The 19,025-nt window shown below is 43.4% G+C and overlaps 1 protein-coding gene across 6 annotated transcripts in view; it reads right to left on the bottom strand.

The window, feature by feature from the left end:
- CALD1 (caldesmon 1) overlaps positions 1–19,025 on the bottom strand; it is a 183,085-nt gene that overhangs the window by 69,063 nt on the left and 94,997 nt on the right. For 3 of the 6 annotated variants that reach the window (XM_032868908.1, XM_032868880.1, XM_032868870.1), the window contains exon 1: positions 3,156–3,448. The exons of the other annotated variants lie outside the window; for them this stretch is intronic. In XM_032868908.1, the coding sequence (XP_032724799.1) occupies positions 3,156–3,433 (278 nt within the window). In that variant the 5' untranslated portion in view covers positions 3,434–3,448. Of the gene's footprint in view, positions 1–3,155; positions 3,449–19,025 lie in introns of those variants that run through there. 6 annotated transcript variants of the gene reach the window in all.

The following is a 19,025-nucleotide window of genomic DNA, read 5'->3' on the forward strand; positions in this document are numbered from 1 at the left end:
TTTTTTGATTCCATAGTTTTAAACTTTATATCCTCTTCCACATTTGTTACAAAACGTGACACAAGAACAAAACTTTTTTATCGTCAGGATCTATAAAAGCGTATTTCTTTATGAGAAACATAACTCTTAATGGACTAAAGCATGAATATTTACAAGAAATGTGCAATTCTGCCTTAAGGAGACTTCATGAGGGCTTCGGGGAGATGAGAAAAGTAGCGATGAAAATATTAGACTGCAAGTGACAGTATCTCACCAGGAATAGATTACACAGCACCTTGAAATCTAAAGAACTGAGAGGCCGTTCCCACCTGCCCTGAAGATAACAGGGCTCTGTGCAGAGCTTGGCATTCAGGAATTTTAATGTGGCTCATAAAAAAAAATAAATAAATACTGCCAATCTTGCTCTGGAGGCAATGAACCTCAGATAAATTATCTGATGCAAATGTCAAGGAATTTAGAAACCATTCTGTTGGGCACCTGTTTAGGCCTTTAACCTAATACTTCTCCCAAAGCAAAAAGTGCAGAAGCTTCCTGTGTTCAGAGGAATCAAATGAAAAGTGTGAACTTGGATAAACTGAGTTTGGTTTACTCAATAATAGGACATTTAAAGATTTTTTTTTTCTTCCCACCAGCACCATGCTGGAAACTAAAGATTCAAAGATTCAAAAAAGTTCGGCCCGCAAGTGAACTGCTATGTATTGTGGGAAGGACAGGCACGCTCGCCCCTAACTGTAGTCCAAAGCTAATCATAGAAGGTTGGACATAACTTACTTGTATAGAGAGAAAACAGAACTGAGGAAGGTTTGTGGAGGAAGGTTTGACTGGGGCTTTGAAGGACAGGACAGAAGTAGGCAGAAGCAGGTGAGGTAGACCTCATGCCCACCTCACTCCCATCACTTCTCTACCCCACCTCAGCCTACCCCTCCAAAACTTCTCTGGAATCCCACATTTTCATGGACTAGTTCAGGAACCCCTAATCTTGTTTAAGGCCTTTATTCCAGATGAGGGGGCTGAGGCACACGGAGTGTTCCCGTGTAGGGACCAGAGTGGGCCAAGGCATGGAGGTGGTCTGCCCACCATGAATCTGGGGAACAGTGAGTCAAAATGGCAAGGGATACTGAGGCAGACTGTAGAGAACTTCATTTGTTTTTAAGGTTAATTTGACAGAGAGATAGCACAAGTAGGCAAAGCAGCAGGCAGAGGAAGAGGGAAAAGCAGGCTCTCGGCTGAGCAGGGAGCCCCACACGGGGCTCGATCCCAGGACTCAGGGATCATGACCTGAGCCGAAGGCAGACAATTAACCAACTGAGCCAGGGCCCCAGATTGTGGAGAACTTTGAATGCCACATTAAGGAGAAAGGGTTCCATCCTCAAAGTGGGCAGAGGAGGGGGCTGCGGACAGGATCAGAAAGGGGACAAAGACTGAGGGCAGGATGAGAGGAGAGGCAATTATAGTCGTCCACGTGAGAGGCAAGAACTTGAAATTCAGGAAATGATGGAGTGAGTGAGGAGGGAGAGAGAGACAGAGAAAGTAAACTGACAGAACCACAGGCAGGACGGAGTGGGGAAAGTCAGAACTTGGGGGTTGAGAGAGAAACACAGGACATTCGGGCATGTGTGGACACATGGATGGGGCTCTCTCCCAGCATTCCGAGCTCTGTTGTTGGCCAGCTGTGCTACACTGGGCAAACCTTTCCCTACTGTGTGCATCACTTTCCTTATCGGAAATAAAGGAATTAAACAAGACCAGCGGTTTCTGAACTGTTCATGGAGATCCAGGATTTCAAGGAAGTTTTAGTGGAGTGGGCAGAGTGGGGTAGAGTGGAGAAAAGACGGGGAGTAGAGCGGAGGTAAGCAGTGGGACATGATTTGGGAGTGTCGTAGGAGTGAGGAGCTCTAGATCTACACCCACCCATTCAACCAGGACAGCTCCTTTACGTAACAGAAGTCCTTGTAACATTAGAGTTGCTAAGAAAAACAAAACAAAAAAACCAAAACAACTAGTTTGATAACCATTGGCCTACACAGATAACCTCTAAAACCCCTTGGAGCACTCATACTTGAGTGATCACGCTTACAGAAAGGGGTGATCCAAGAGATCTGCTAATGTGGTGGAGGTAGGTCCTGTTTTTAGGACCCTACTGAGTCCCTCTGTTTATTTGATTAACTGTTGCACAAATGCTAGACCAACTGGAACAACAATTGTCATGCTGAATGGGTGCCAAAACTCTCAAAAATGGGAAAGATTTACTGAAAGGCCATTTGGTGTTCTCACTCTTGTGCGGTACCTTTTCCCAAGACCCAGTCAGTTTTCCAAAACTCATAAACACCAACATGAAAAGGGCTCTTGCCTGTGACTACAAAGACATTCGCTTCGTTACCGACAGTTGTCTGGCTTTGGGTAAGTTGAGTTACCCCTCTGGGTTTCATCTCCTTGTCTACAGAATGAGAACGTCGCAGCGAACAATCCTAGAGGCCCCTTGTAGCTTTAACATTCCAGGGTTTCAAGATCCTAAACCTTGGAGCCTGTTATCTGAACAATTCCCTGATCAATTGCATGTGCTTTCAATCTTCTTCGGTCACAGTCAGATGGTCAGTATATTAAGGGCTTTGGGCTGTTGACTTTAAGGATTGGGCAATGTGTGCTTTAGCCAAAATCTCTGATTCCTGCAAATGGATCATTCTGAGCAAAGGGCTCAGGTCTAAATTAACAGCAGATCTTTAGAAACACAATACTTTGTGGACCAGTATTTGCAGTAGAGAAATCCCGTACCTAAGCATTATAAACCCTTGCAAATGGTCTACAAACCACCATAAAAATGGCAAAAAGGAAAACCAATCAGAACAACTATAAAGTTTAGCCCAGAAAGTTTCAGACAGGTCTGAAATTTACATACTGACGGCCTGCCTTGGCCTCCTGGTTTCTCCTCTCCCCTCCCACTCCCACAATTAAATTTTTTCCTTTCCTTTTCTTTCTTTCTTTCTTTCTCTCTCTCTCTCTCTCTTTCTTTCTTTCTTTCTTTCTTTCTTTCTTTCTTTCTTTCTTTCTTTCTTTCTTTCTTCTTTCTTCTTTTTTAAAACAATTCCTCTTTTTAAAAAAAAAAAAAAAAAGCAACAAGAAAGAAAAGTTTAAAAAGAGGCAAAGCGAGCACTCACTGGGAGAGGGCGGCCAGGCTGCGTCTTCCCTGCAATCCGGATCCCCCGAGCATGTCCGCAGCTGGAAGGGGCGGAGGGTTACTGGAGGTGCTGAGACCCTCCAGGCGGTCAGGACGTGGGCCGGGCCCCCGGAGGTGCCATGTTTTCTGTGGCTGAAATGCAGGGTGCAGGATGCTCCCGTGTTCTCCCTTTGTGTTAACACTTTGGTCTGTCCCTGTGACGAAAGTCTGGGCTAGTCCTCTGCCAAATCTACTCCTCCCCACCCTTTCCCTCCGCATAGGATCATCAGAGAGCTGATTGTTATTTTTTACTGTAATCTCTCTAATAGAGGCCCATCCTGTTTAGACTGCAAAGGGCACAGATTGCTTGGAGATTTCCAGACTGTTAATACTAGGTAGTAGGGGCCAGGATTCTCAGTAGCTTTCATGATGAAGACCTTATATGATTAATTGCAAATAATTACAGCGAGGGAGAGAACTAGTCAAAGGAAAGGACACCAATCCATGTGCGCAGCCTTTTGGAAAATAGTTGATCATGGGATCACTTGCAGGCACAATCCAACCAAGGAGAGATCAGCAGAAATCAGCCCACCAATAAGTTCGCAGGGTTGCAGTTTTCAGGCCCTCATTCTGAGCTCTGTTCTCAATTAACATCGGTGTAGGTGCTTTCCAAAGTAAACATTTCCCACTGAGAAATCAAATCTGAGAAACTCCTCTTATCCCTTTTATCCAGGGAAAGATGGATGCAGGAAATAAAAATGCAAACCCAAGGCAGAGGGGAGAAGAGAGACCGCCCTGTCAGTGAACTGCCGGATCATACAGGGTGTTTGGTGCTCACGCCCCTCGATAGAATGAGGGCAACAGCCGGCCTGGGAACATGTTGCAACAGCCGGCCTGGTCTGCACCCAGAGCGCGCTGGTATGGTGATCTCATCAGCCAAGCCAGGCAAGACAGCCTGGTCAGCAACAGTCTGGGAGGCAACCAACTCCTCACCCCTGAGGAGGGGGTGGTGTTGATTCCATCTGGAGACGACTCTCTGACTGGGTTTGAGTGATGAAGGCCCTTCTTCATCTCCAAGCTGCAATGGTCAGACTGGTGCTAGGGAACGCGGGTACTTATGGGGCGGGCTCTCTGTCAAATGAGCAGAGCAACTCGGATCTCCACAACACAAGATGATTCTTTCAGTAAAGAGCTGGAGAAGCAATCAGCTGCTCACACTGAGAGCCCCTTCACAGAGTGAAAAACAGGTTGGAGATGTTTCTTGTCACAAACAAGGGCTCAGAGGCCCAGAGCACGTGAAACGGGTCACCCAGTGCCCGTGGAGCAGAGCTCTAGCCACAACTCTTGTGCTTGACTTAAAGAAGTTTAATTTGGTTAGATTTGATGCTCTTGTCATTTCAAGTCCCTAGAAGATTTGGGGTGTCTTCCTGCTTAAATACTATGCTCTCATCAAGTCATGGTTTCTATAGCAAATACAGTTTAGTGAATTTCAAAGTTAATTATCACCATGTATCATGATATGTACACATTTAAAGATCTCTTTGATGATACGTATGTTGATATACATGTATGTCTCAACGTATATTGACTACATAAAGTGCATGAGCCCCTCATAAAAACAGAGCTATGTCTGCCCTCACACGAGAGTCCTCAGTAGGATACTGACTTGGCCTGAGTTGCTTGTTCCAGAGCTGAGACAGACACGTGTACCGAGACATGTTGCTATTCCCCTTACTACCAAAGTTTGCCCATTCAATTTTTTTCCCTTCAAAAAGTTCAGCGACTTGCTGTGGCAGGCAGAATCACACTCCTCCCGAAGACATCCATGTCCTAATCTCCAGAAGTTATGAATAGGTAAGTGGCAAAAAGGGACTCGGCCCAGATGTAATTAAGTTACAGGCACTGAGATGGAGATGATCCTGGATGTTCTGATGTGCCCAGTCTAATCACCTGATCTTTAACATCAGACAGCCGTCTGGCTGTGGTCAGGGAGAGATGCGATTAGAGGAATGGTCAGGGAGATGCACGTTGCTGCCGATGAAGATGGAGGAAGGGGGCCAAGGTCGAGGCCAGCCTCTAGAAGCTGGAAAGGAAAGGAAATGGATTCTCCCTTAGAGCCTCCAGAAGAATGCAGCCCTGCCCAGGCCTTGCTTTTAGCCCAGTAAGACCTGTGTTGGATTTTGAACCTCTAGCTGGGTAATCAGTTTGTGCTGTTTGAAGCCACCAAGTCTGTGGTTGGTTGTTGTAGCAGTGATAGCAAACTAATATATTTGATTATGGGACTCATTTGCCCTTGGGAATTCGTTTCAATGCCTGATTTCCCCCCTTCCCAATACACTCCAATTTTGAGGTAGCAAGTAGAGTTTTGGTATATTTGAAATAAGCTCATAAAACAAGAGTAGCTTAGAAGAAAAGTGATTCTTCCAGGCCAGTCTTATCTCTCTCTCTTTCTTACAACACACACACACCCCTTACCTTCCATGGAGGAGAGCAAGAATTTAGTAATCTTCCACTGATATGCTGATATTCATATACTAAATGTATGCTAATGGCAAGCTGTACAAAGTCTATCCACCAAGCTCTTTTCCTAGCTATAAAGATAAGAAGAAGGAAATCATGCACATTCTTTGCTGGCTCCTTGTTATTAATGGAATGCATCTGGGAAGTAGCTGTCTGTCTGCAGTTTGTGATAGTAAAAGGAGCAGGTGTCATAACTCATGCTACTTAGTAGGGTACTGACATGGTGATAGTGAAGAGAGAAGTGAGTTTTGGACCTGGGTCAGACACCAGTGGGGAAATAGGAAGAACACAAAGGCCCATGAAAGGGAGACTGGATGCATTTGAGAGGCGGGGAGAGAAGTGAATCATGAGCTCAAGGCAGGGCTGGCATCCACAACTTCCAAGTAGCACTCTGGGGCCTGGCTAGATAGGGCTAGAGAGGAGAGAGGAGGGAAATTAAGGAGACATATCAAAGATTCATTTGTGCACAGTGTTATGTTCCTGCAGAGACCAGCAGGCATCCGTGCTTTCACCCTGTAGCACAGACAGGAGTGCTGAGCGTCCAGCTTCCAGAACTGGAGTTTCTGAAAACTGGATTAATCCACTGGTACCATGAACAACTGAGGCAGTCATCCATCCTTCAGCAAGAGCGTGGGGAATCACACATCGGACATTTCAGGACTCTTTTACTAGGGAAAATGGGAGTCTGGGCCAGTCTCAAATTACTCACAGCATCCTTCATTTCTGGATACTATATTTAATTTTTTATCAAAGAGAGCCTATGCTGAGAAGATTTGGAGGAGGTCAGTGAGATAGAAGGAACAGCTCCCACCACAGGGTGGTCCTTTATTAATAAAATATGATTTTAAAAAAATAACTTCATGGAGGTAGGAGACTGGACCACATGATCTGTTCCAGACTTTACAGTCTGAAATGGTTGTTTGAGAACAGCTTCTACCTTGGAACAATTCCCTAGGGAAAAGAGAGGTATGTGGGAAGCGCCTGTGTACTGGCCTAATGCACTTTAGACACAGACACACACACACACACACACACACACACACACACACACACACACACAGAGCCACTTACTTCCTACAGAAACTCAAACCCCAAAGACATCTACTCACTTGAAAGGCAACAGTTCAATAATCTAAAGGGAGTTTTTAAAAAGCCTCCTGAAAAATGTTTTCTTACAAAGAAATTCATAGACTCTATATCCTTAGAATGAGGGCATTTGCAACATTTTACCCAGACAGCTACTCATCAAGGGGTGGATAGGAATGGAACGAAGGGGGTTAACTACCTCTCTGCAGGCAGACCCTCTTTTCTACTTTCCTTGAGCCCCTTTTAGTCTTCCCTCCACAGCTCAAGGCCTCTCTACCCCCATAGCATTGAGCTTGTGCACTTGAACGGTACTGCTTTGTATTGCCTGGTGATCGTGCATTTTAATGTATCCTCCTAAGAAAGCTTGCCATGAAATACTCCTCCCTTTATCCAGGTCCCACTGCAGAAATTACAGATGCCTCTTCTCTCTTTCTTCTGCTTTCTCCCTTCCAGTAGTGCCTTTGCCTTGCCTCTCCTGCCCCATTGTGTCTTTGCTGACATCTTCCTAGTTCCGGCTGGGTCTTCCTAGTTCCGGCTGGGTCTTCCTTCAGGGGTCTGTGGTGGGTTGGCTGTGGCCGGAGGAACAAACGAATTGCTATGGAAAAGTCACCGTTTACCCCTCACCCTACTCTTTCTGTGCAACAACCTGTCCTTCACTAGTATCCTTGTGGCCTTGGCTGACACAATTCTCTGAACTATTCCTTGTGTGATCTGTCCATAGGCCTGTAACAGGTCTTGGGCGCTATCCTCTCTTATCTCCCTTACGATGGTGGCTATGTAGTTTGTCCCAACAGGTACCCCCTTGCCCCTCCTCACATGATACCATTTGAATACATACTATGAGCCAGTCACCTAGGGACCTGCTGTAGGGGATCCAAAGACGAGAAGGTCAGCCCCAAAGGAAGGCAAGATATGCACACAAAAATTGTAATACAAGATAGGAAGTGAACCATACTCTGCAAGCAGCAGGGCTGAAGAACTTGTGCTTCAAAGATGACATCCCGCGATCAAGGCCCTAGTGTTTAATCGCCCTTATGCTCAATTTATTCTGTTACTGAACTACACTTCCTGTTGCTGAAATATCTCTATCAGTGCCACAGGTATTAAATCATCCTGCAGCCTCGTCTTTTCTAGGCTAGATGCCAGTGCCTATTTTCCATTCTTTTAATATCAGCCTGAAATACAACAAGTCTTCAAGCAGGAAACCAAAATTGGACATAATAAAGGTTTGACCAAGGCTGAATGTGCCTGGATGAAGGCCCAGCGCTGTCTGCCATGTTCCTGTTAACACATCTTAATGTCGTTTTCGCATTGATAACAGCATCCCTTACAGAGATCACTCATTCATTTCTGTGCTAAATCCAGGACTTTTTTCTTTCCCCTCCTTCCTCTCTAGATCTGTAACTTCATCAGTCTACTTCCAGCATTTACTGTGAAGCTAGTTTTGTTGTTGTTATTTGCCCCTCACAGAGAAAGCTCCAGACTGTTTTCAGAGGCCCATCTTTCAACTCTTTCAGGATATTGTTTTGTATTTTTTTGGTCAAAGGTCTCAGGAACTGAGGAACACAAAACCTGATTTCAAAAAGGGAGGAAAAATCTTTCAAAGGGCACCTCCCTGAATTTCAAAAGCTGGGAAGTCTATTGATTTGAGGCAACACGGAGATCAAGGTTCTAGGTTGAACTAACAGTGTACTGATGTATTTCTTGCTCCACTTGGTAGGCTGTGAGCTCCTAGAGCAGGGGTACTGTGTCCCAGCCATCTTTCTGACCCTCCCATTGTTCCAGTTAGCACAGTGCCTGGCAGAGAGCAGGCCTTCTGTCATATGTGCTGCATAAAAGATTTAGTGCACATGGCTTCATAATGAGCAAATCATTACTTTGACCAAGTGGATTTATTTTGTCTGTAATTGAGTCAAAATGGAAGGATGAGTGATGGGAATGGTGGCCTGGCCTCAAGTTTTATTGTGCCCACCACTGGAATTGAGATGCATCTGGGTGTGACTGAGTAGTGACATGGGTCGAGGGTGGGGGGCAATTTGCATGGGGATCTGGATAGTTGTTGGCTATCACATGCCTTGGAATTGGCCCCTTAGCCCCCAGCCCCACTGCCACATATCTGTGCCCTGAGGAAAGGGGGAGTGCAGAGAAGCTGAAGCTGTTTCCACAACGTGTTTGCTGAGTCTAGGCCAAGCTTTGGTGCCTGAATGACAAAGAGTAGCAGAGCAGAGGACAGAGTTACCAGTCCTACATCTGTCCAGAGCACAACGTGGTTCTGAAATTCTAGAGGGCTGAAGGGAATGTGGGGCCATGTTGGTAGCTTGAAAGTCTAGAGGCACAAGGACACCAGATGGTGCCTTTGACATAGAGGCCCAAGGTCTCAGGGTGGGCTCCGAGGCTGTGGCAGTGGAGGCACCTCTGAAATGACTTGGTGGCAGAGCAGGGGCCGGGGCCTCACAGGGATAGGGGCCTAGCAGCAAGGAGCAATGGGAGGCTGCATGTGGCACATGATCTTGTGTGAGACAGACTTCCAGAAACAATCAGAGAGGACTTTTTTTTTTTTTTTAATTGGTAGTGGGGTGGTCATCCCACATGAGCAGGAGCATTAAGAAGTATATTATTAGTAATATGATTCTATTGACAACCATAGGCAGATTCTGATTGAAGATATATGGATAACAGCTATAAGCGTTCTGCACCTTTTTAAACTTATATTTTGCTCTTTTGTTTTTATTTTTATTTTATTTTTTAAGGATTTTATTTATTAGAGAGAGAGAGAGAGAGAAAACAAACAGGGGGAGGGGTGGAGGGGAGAGGGAGAAGCAGACTCCCCTCTGAGCAGGGAGCCCAACAACACAGAACTTGATCCTAGGACCCTGAGATCATGACCTGAGCCAAAGGCAATCACTTTACCAACTGAGCCACCCAGGCACCCCATTCTGAAATCTTTTAGACAAACGAAAAGGAATAAGGAAAAATCATAATGAACATCTATGTGCTCACCATCTGGCTGAGAAATAAAAATTTCAAAGTAACTTAGTGCCCCTGTGCTCTTTTAGAATAGCATTCTCTCCCTTCCCTCCTGGAGGTAGTGCTTCTCCTGAATCTGTGTTCAATCCACTTTCTTGCAAGCTACTCCTCTGGGCCACTCGCTTTCCCCTCCACATTTGGTCCCATTCCAGTGGGTTCACCATCAATGCCACCATCATGTGTATTTGGTTCTAGGATGAATCGGGATGGGAGTGCAGGAATGAGACATCCTTTCACTCTGTCTTGATGCTTCTGTTATTTCTCATGGGGAAATGCTGGTCCCTTCACCGTGACGCTACCACTCCATGAAAAGGAGGGCATTCTCTCCTTCCCAAGGCCAATCCTTGAGGCCCAGCATTCCACTGCTGGCACTTCCCCTTAGGCATATCCTGACCTCTAGTTGTATCCCACTGGCAATCTAACACACGTCTTCAATCAGTGCATTGCATCCTAACATTTATCATAAAGGGAACTTTTGTTCAGTGAAAAGATTATTAGCATTTGCCACCATTTGCCTGCTATTTCCTGAAGCTTTCTGGTTTTGACCCAACAAAGCTGTTCCTTCTTCTTTTGCCTAGCCTTTTAAAATCCCCTTTACTTCTCTGAATTCTAGTGATTCTTTACGAACCAGTGTCCAGCCCCACCTGCATGAAGTTTCCGCACATGAGACTATTTCTTCATACTTTGCCACCTCAGGAGGAAAGATGAGAATATTTGAGCCTACCCTTATATGCGTGCATTTGAGAAATAGTTATGTTGTCATGTGTGAGTCAGCCCCTCCAGGTAACTTGCTGTGAGGCTCCCCATTTCTGTTTAAACTCATTTGCAACAATTACTTAGGTCTACTCTCTAAGCTCTTTGTAAAGTCTTGGATTTTTAACCAGCCAGACTATTTTCTTTCCCTGGAGAGAAAAGTTTCTACCTAAAAAAGGATCATGCTTTCAACTCCTCCTTTGTCCTCCAGCTTGAAATACATCTTAAAAAATAATAAAGTAGTGCTTGGAAACAGTAGGGTTCTAACAACAGCTGTTTGACCGAATGCTTGCTAGTGCACATCTATAAAACCCTGGTTCTGGTATCAATGAAAATAATTATATATATCTTCTATAATTCCAGGAAAGAAGCATATACAGGAAGGATATGATTTCTACCCAAAGGAAGCTGAATCCAGGCCATAGTGAAATGCTTTAGAATGTAGAATTTGTGGGGTGCATGGGTGGCTCAGTCAGGTAAGCAACCAACTCTTAATTTTGGCTCAGGTCATGATCCCAGGGTTGTGAGACTGCTGGATGTGGGGCTTGCTTAAGATTCTCTCTCCCTACAAATGTGGTGCTCCGAAGGGGCACGTGCACCTGAATGTTTATAGCAGCAATGTCCACAATAGCCAAACTATGGAAAGAACCTAGATGTCCATCAACAGATGAATGGATAAAGAAGATGTGGTATATATACACAATGGAATACTATGCAGCCATCAAAAGAAATGGAATCTTGCCATTTGCGACGACGTGGATGGAACTAGAGGGTATTATGCTTAGCAAAGTAAGTCAATTGGAGAAAGACAACTATATATGATCTCCCTGATATGAAGAAGTGGAGATGAAATGTGGGGGGGTTGGGGGTTAGGAAAAGAAAAAATGAAAGAAGGTGGGATTGGGAGGGAGACAAACCATAAAAGACTCAATCTCAAAAAACAGACTGAGGGTTGCTGAGGGAAGGGGGATGGGAGAGGGTGGTGGGGATATGGACATTGGGGAGGATATGTGCTATGATGAGTGCTGTGAAATGTGTAAACCTGGCGATTCAGAGACCTGTACCCTTGGGGATAAAAATACATTATATGTTTATTAAAAAAAATAAATTTAATTTAAAAATTATAAAAATAAAAAGATTCTCTCTTCCTCTCCTTCCATCCACCCACCCCTAAAAAAGAAAAAAAAAAAGAATGTGCACTTTATTATCCATAGATAGAACTGATGGGAAGGAAATTAAGAAACTAGCATAATTCTAGTGTAAGAAAAAAGGTCAGATCTTCAAAGGAAGCATGTTCATTCATAAGCCACAGGTTTCTCAGTGTATATCACTCTTGTTCAAAGTATCTAAATATTTCCACAACCATAAATTTATTTGCTGGTGTCCACTTTCTGCATCTGGATATTAAATTTACACATGGCTTTTATAGCTAGAATCAAATCCAGATTTTTTCCGGGGGTGGGGAGGCCAGGACTGGATTAAAACATATATTTGTTCTATTGCTAGAAAAAGAGTCCATTATTTTGGATACTTGGGATGTAGAGTTTACTATTGTATTATAAAAATGATACTTGGTTAGGTACTGTCCTATTTTGGACTTAATAAATAAATAAATTATAACTTTTTGCTGGTAGAGATTTTCCCTAAAACCTTGCTTGCACCTGAAAAAGCCTAGAACAGTGTTAGACATGTAGCAGACACTTGACAAATACTTGTCATTTGCTCTCCAGGTTGAAGATTAGACATGTAGCAGACACTTGACAAATACTTGTCATTTGCTCTCCAGGTTGAAGAGGGACAACAATGGAGTAGAGATGCTGCCACAATAAGGCCTGTTGGCTGGTCCTCCCAGAGGCTTCCCCAGACTGGCCTTTTTTGGAGCATTCAGTATAGTACAGGATCTAAAAGCTCTGCTGCACCACCAAATGGATTTTGGGAGTTCTTGAAGTTGATAGGTCTCAGGGAGACCGACTGGCTTCCAGACTCACAAGGCACTGATGTGTACATCAGAATGTTAATTAATTAATGTTAATGTTAATTAATGCCAATTAGTTAAGGGAATGAATGACCTCCCTCTTTAGTGCCTGGAGAGCTCTCATATTCCCACCATTCCCCAAAGCCATAGTATCAGGAAGTCTCACAGTCCCCAGAGAATGCTTCATGAGGGTGAAGTCAGAGCAAAGGGAGGCAAAACTGTCATGAGGAATATTTTACCCAAGCCAAGGGAAGATGTGAGGAAATACCTCCCTCAGTGGAGAGAATACTTCTCATGTCACAATACTGAACAAACCCTGAGATTTCGTCTATCTCATCTGGATAGTCCCAGATGCCACCACCAACCCTGGTCTTGGACTTGGTATTCATGGAAACCTCTTCCACTGGCCCATTCTTGGTTCAGACTTGCTAACACACAGACGATTTAGACTGAATATTCTTGTCCTTGAAAAATTCATAGGTTGAAATTCTAACCGCCCCCCTCCCCGCCAGTGATGGTATAAGGAGGTGGGGACTCTGGGAGGTAATTAGAGGTCATGAAAGTGAGGTCCTCACAAGGGGGATTAATGCCCTTTTAAGAAAAGACACAAGGCAACTTGCTTTTTTTCTCTACCAAATGAGGATACAACAAGAAAACGGCCAACTACAAATTAGGAAGTGGGCCCTTGCTAGGTAATGGATCTGCTGGCACCTTGATCTTGGATTTCTCAGCCTCCAGAGTTGCAAGAAATAAATGTCTGTTGTTTAAGCTATCCGGTCTATGATATTCTCTTATAGCAGCCCCAAATGACTAAGACAGTAGATTACAGTTAGCTTACACTTGCTTACATCTGGGAGACCTAATGTAATTCAACACTTATGTGTTGAATTTATTATTAGAAATTGTCTTTTGTAGAACTCTTGCATGACTTTATGGTGGCAGCTTGAGAGAGGAGATTAGAAATAGACTAGGAGGAAAGCTTTTCAGCTTTAAGATGCTATTTTACTTTGAAGTTATTGAGCAATGAAATCAAGCTATCATTAGGATCAAGGCAGGAAAAGCAAATGGAGCTCTTTTTTTGTTCTTTAATTATAGAATAGAACCAGGCAGGTTTTTTCAGTGAAAGCATTTAATAAAAAAGCATATTCATTTTTCTCATTTAAAAGCCAAAATCCATCTGGGAAGCTTTTTAATTTTAAGACCTCATGAAGACAACAAAGAAAAGAAAATAAATAACACTTATACAAAAAATAGCAGACAGACATTTTAAATTCGAGAGCCAATGATCTGAAATATGCATCCAGCTTTCTAAACTATATTGCAGAGTAGAGAGTGCTGATGTAATTTAAGATTCTCCTAGGTATTTCAGAATTCAGAGTCTTTCTAGGATAACTTCAAATTATCTTTCCTTCTAACTTTTTTCAGTGGCTCTAAGAATTAAAAATGAAATTAAAAATGAAAAGATACAGTTTTGAGGGTGTGCTATGGTACTTTGGGTATTATATGTCCTGGGCTATTTCAATGCACTAACTTTATCCTAATTGTAAATTTTATGTTAACAAATTAACCAAAGGGCATACTTTTATAATGAAGAAACTTAGTGCCTCATGTAGAATGTGTTGTATCACAGTCAATGTGAACTGAATTAATCTGAATCCTGATCTAGAGTTTTGACTAATAGTTATTTATAACCCCTCCCCCCTTTCTTCTGAATCATATTTTTTGAGGTGTATGTATTTATTAAAACAAAAAATACCCTACTTCACTGATAATAAAATTAACCCCCCCATATCTTGCTTGGATAAATGAACTCTCATGTATTTCTTTATTCTTTTGTTTCTTGGTTCATTACTACATTCTAATACTGGAAAACAATCTGCTATTTAGAGTCCAATCTTGCGATTTAATTTGCATGTTAAATACTCTTTACTTCAGAAAGAGTAATGATGAATGCTAGCCTAAGGTTGGTCCTACCCCTCATCTACTTTGGCCCATCCTCCTGGGATTAACTGAAGGTTACTCAGACAACAGACTTGGTCTTCCATTGGAAAAATTTGGGGGTTATATAGCTTGTTCACTGTTGGACTCCTTAAAGTTTGGTATGAAGCCTGTAATTTGATAATTATCTGGTCTGACAATGCAAATGTTAATTGCAAATAATACTAAAGGGTTTGAGTGCCAGAGCAAATAGGCCCACTAAAGGGAATTGGTTCTTACCACATTAATATCATTTGCCTCCATGAGGCAACTGAATAAGCATAACGGTCAAAAGTTTATGAGGCAGCGGTTCAATTATCCTTAGTAATCAGAGAAACCCATGAGATGAGTTTCTTCATATCTCTAGAGAAAAGATAGGGAGTCAAAATTCCAGTGGCACAACAAGGGAGTGATAGAACCCCAAGGAAGACATGGATGGTGTCAGTATTTGGGGAACATCACAAAGATCACTAACGTTTCTGCCCCCTATAAACATCTTGACAAAGTGAGCAAGATTCTGCCTTGGCACACAGATGTGAACTGAAGTAGCCATTCGCTCCTTCGTTTATTCATATTGCATACTGGTCTTTGGGGAAATAAAAGTAAGATGTAGTTTTTAATCCAGAGTTCTTAATTTGGTGGGGTGAAACAGACCTATGAACAAATAAGCATATAAAAATAGTTAAAATAAAAATAGTAATAATTAATATAACCAATGTTAATAATAATACAAGACCATAATCAACATACATTTAAAGAGCCATGGGCGACTCAAGGTGGGAAATCAGTCACTTTGACAGGGGACCTCTGGGAAGATGTTTTCCAGAGGATGACAGTCAAGCTGGGCCTTCTGGCTGAGTAAGAGTTCACCAGTTACAAGACGTTCAGGAGGGAAAAGACAGCGGTGTGAAGAGCATAGAATCCCGCTGAGCCTTAAGATCTTTGCTAAGTTAGATGCAAAACCAGACAAGTAAATAACCCACAGACAGCACAGTTTAATTTTGATTGGGATAAAGCCATCATTTTAAATCTTCTGAAATTTCTCCTTAATTCATGACTAAAGGAAAGGGCAGATAAAATGGCTTGGCTTTTTCTAATCTGCAGTTGAGGTCCTTAGCCCTCTCCAGAGCGATGGGCTCTAGGGAAAATGACAGGTAACATTTTACAGCATTTTCTCTGTGTCTGATTTTTGGAAGCCTAGAATGCCTGAGGGCCAGTCATATCACAGAAGATAGCTAAGCATGAAGTATGAAAATTCCTTTGGAACCCAGTATATGATCAGAATGAAACTTGCAACTCAACAGAGAGTGAAATAGAAGCAAATCCAATTTAATGAATCATACAGGCCCCTCTACATAAGAAACATGTCATGTGAACCACCCTACATGTTTTTTATGGCATCTGTTCCTATCTCATTTGATTTTCTCAGCCACCCTGAGGAGGGCTAGTTCTGTTTGACAGGTGAGGAAGTCCAGATCTGCTAGTTTTATCCAGTGTCTTCTTTTACCCTTGACCTAAAAGGTAATTTTGCGCAGTCAGAGGCACTTGTATGGGTTGGGCACAGCCAAATGCAGAGGAACAAGTACTGGAGTTGGAATAAATGACAGTTTCCAGATCTGGCCCAGCCACTGACTGCATGCTCTTTGACACGTTACCTGGCAAGTCCGGGTCTAGTGATCTGGATTTGCAAACTCTTTTCCAAGAACGTAGAATAGAGAGTCTTAATTTCTGACCATAGAACCCAATGGGAGACAAGAATATGCCTCCTAGCAGTAATTGCACTCAGGAGGCGTTCTCAGGGAAAACCAGCTTCTTCCTGCCCGCTATGCCTCCCCCGTTCAGCTCTTCCACAGCTCTGACAAATCCCACAATGAGAGAGAATTTATAGGCAGGTTCCTGGGATGCGAGGCACTTAGATACGAGAGCATTAAAAATTTCTGTCCTGGGGCGCCTGGGTGGCTCAGTGGGTTAAGCCTCTGCCTTCAGCTCAGGTCATGATCTCAGGGTCATGGGATCGAGTCCCGCATCGGGCTCTCTGCTCAGCAAGGAGCCTGCTTCCCTTCCTCTCTCTCTGCCTGCCTCTCTGCCTACTTGTGATTTCTGCCTGTTAAATAAATAAATAATCTTTCAAAAAAAAAAAAAAAAAAAAAGAATTTCTGTCCTGCCTCAGCCCTAAGTTTTACAGAACTTCACTCTGTTCGGTTTGTCAGCCCTGGAGCTTTTGTGGCCCTGAGACTCTCCCGGCAGCCAGGATATACTCTGAGGATGCTGGCTCGGAAAGCAGACACATATTTGGAATATTTGGCTTTCATGGTTGGGTAGGAAGAGTTATGGGCTCTTAAAAGGGGAAGAGCAGGAAGGAAGGGCATCAGGTATCAACTGTTTCTAGACCACAGTTTTTGTCCAAGGCCCTTCAACAGTAGCTTCTCATCTTCTTCTTCATCAAGAGAGGAGAGGGGCGCCTGGGTGCCTCAGTGGGTTAAAGCCTCTGCCTTCGGCTCAGGTCATGATCCCAGGATCATAGGATCGAGCCCCTCATCGGGCTCTCTGCTCGGCAGGGAGCCTGCTTCCCCGTGCCCCCCCACCCCACCTCTCTGCCAACTTGTAATCTCTGTCTGTTACATAAATAAATAAAGTCATTAAAAAAAAAAGAGAGAGAGGAAAAATGGTGAGGGGATATTAGATCCCCCCAAAGGGCCACACACACACACACACACACACACACACAAAATCAAGATTTACACAAGAGTTGGTGAGAGAAACAGAAGGACTGTTCAAGGAAGGAGTGGGCAGAGGTATACAACTAGTAGCATTACCAACAGTGACTTGGGGAAGATGCCTGTGCCATTACACCGGCCGAGGCTGCTTGTCTTTGAACCAGCACGATACCCCATCACCTACCTCATCCTGCTCGTCTGTCTGTTCACTTCCTGCCCACTTATTTTCCACACTGGTCTCTTGAGTTCCCCAGAAAGACTTACCAATAGTGCAAGGTTTTCTGTGGGAATCAAAAATGGGTTGCCTGCTATTTTTCTAAGTAGGCACAGCAGAGCTACGAACTCCAGAAAGAAAGGACCCTTTCATTAACTCGTTTCTGGTGCCAGCTCTGGGGGTTACCTAGCTTTCATCTGGACAGCCCCTAAGTATGCAATGTTCGCAATGGACAGTAAAAGGCAGGTTAACCTTAGGCAAATAAATAGCACATATTGAGCAATCATCTGGAAACTTATCAGTTGTCTTCCTAAATGGTATAGGAAAATGGAAGCTTGTGAAGATGTGATACAGGATCGTCCATGTCACCCACAGTGGAAAATATGAATATTGGAAGAATTTCCTATTCTAAACAACGTGCAGTTTAAAATACACTCTCCGGAGACTCTCTTGAATGTACAGGCTCATGGGTGCTATTTATAGTGGCTGATGTGTACTTTTACCAAGATTTTTATTCCAACAAAGGAACTGTATGTGATGCAGGGAGTTATTAAAATGGAAAATAAACTCTCACATTTTAACTTAGTCCATTGGTACTAATCTCAAATGCAAGGTCAGATCTCACTAATTTAGACTAACTGGAAGAAAGGCCAGTATAAATTCTAGAATATTTTATTTATTTATTTTTTTAAAAAAAGATTTTATTTATTTATTTATTTGACAGACAGAGATCACAAGTAGGCAGAGAGGCAGGCAGAGAGAGAGGAAGAAGCAGGCTCCCTGCTGAGCAGAGAGCCCGATGCGAGGCTCGATCCCAGGACCCTGAGATCATGACCTGAGCCGAAGGCAGAGGCTTTAGCCCACTGAGCCACCCAGGCGCCCGTAGAATATTTTTTTTTTAAATATTTTATTTATTTATTTGAGAGAGACACAGTGAGAGAGAGCATGAGCGAAGAGAAGGTCAGAGAGAGAAGCAGACTCCCCGTGGAGCTGGGAGCCCGATGCGGGACTCGATCCCAGGACTCTGGGGTCATGACCTGAGCCGAAGGCAGTCGTCCAACCAACTGAGCCACCCAGGCGTCCCGCCCGTAGAATATTTTAAAAGAAATTCAGTTTTGGGGTGCCTGGGTGGCTCAGTCGTTAAGCGTCTGCCTATGGCTTGGGACATGATCCCGGGGTCCTGGGATCAAGCCCCGTACTGGGCTAGCCCCGCATCAAGTTGGGCTCCTTGCTTGGCAGAGAGTCGTGCTTCCCTCTCCAACTTCCCATGCTTGTGTTTCCTCTCTCGCTGCGTTTCTCTCTGTCAAATAAATAAATAAAATCTTAAAAAAAAAAAAAATTCAGTTTTGAAAATATATTTGAGTATACCTGCTGACTACCACTAGGCTAAGAAAACATTACAAACTTGTTTAACAGCTACATACATGAAAATGATTTATAATTAGCAAATTAAACTTACAAATAAGTGAATGTTTCCAAAGTTTTTTAAAAAATTACATTCTTAGGAAACTGTTGACGAACATTGCTCACTAGACAGCGCTCTAGCGAAAAGAACTAGTAATATTCACAAAGTATGCACATTATTCCTCTTTAACCTCATTC

Source organism: Lontra canadensis, unplaced genomic scaffold (genome assembly GCF_010015895.1).
Source record: "Lontra canadensis isolate GAN:19392208 unplaced genomic scaffold, GSC_riverotter_1.0 scaffold2, whole genome shotgun sequence".
In the NCBI taxonomy this organism is placed as follows: Eukaryota; Metazoa; Chordata; class Mammalia; order Carnivora; family Mustelidae; genus Lontra; species Lontra canadensis.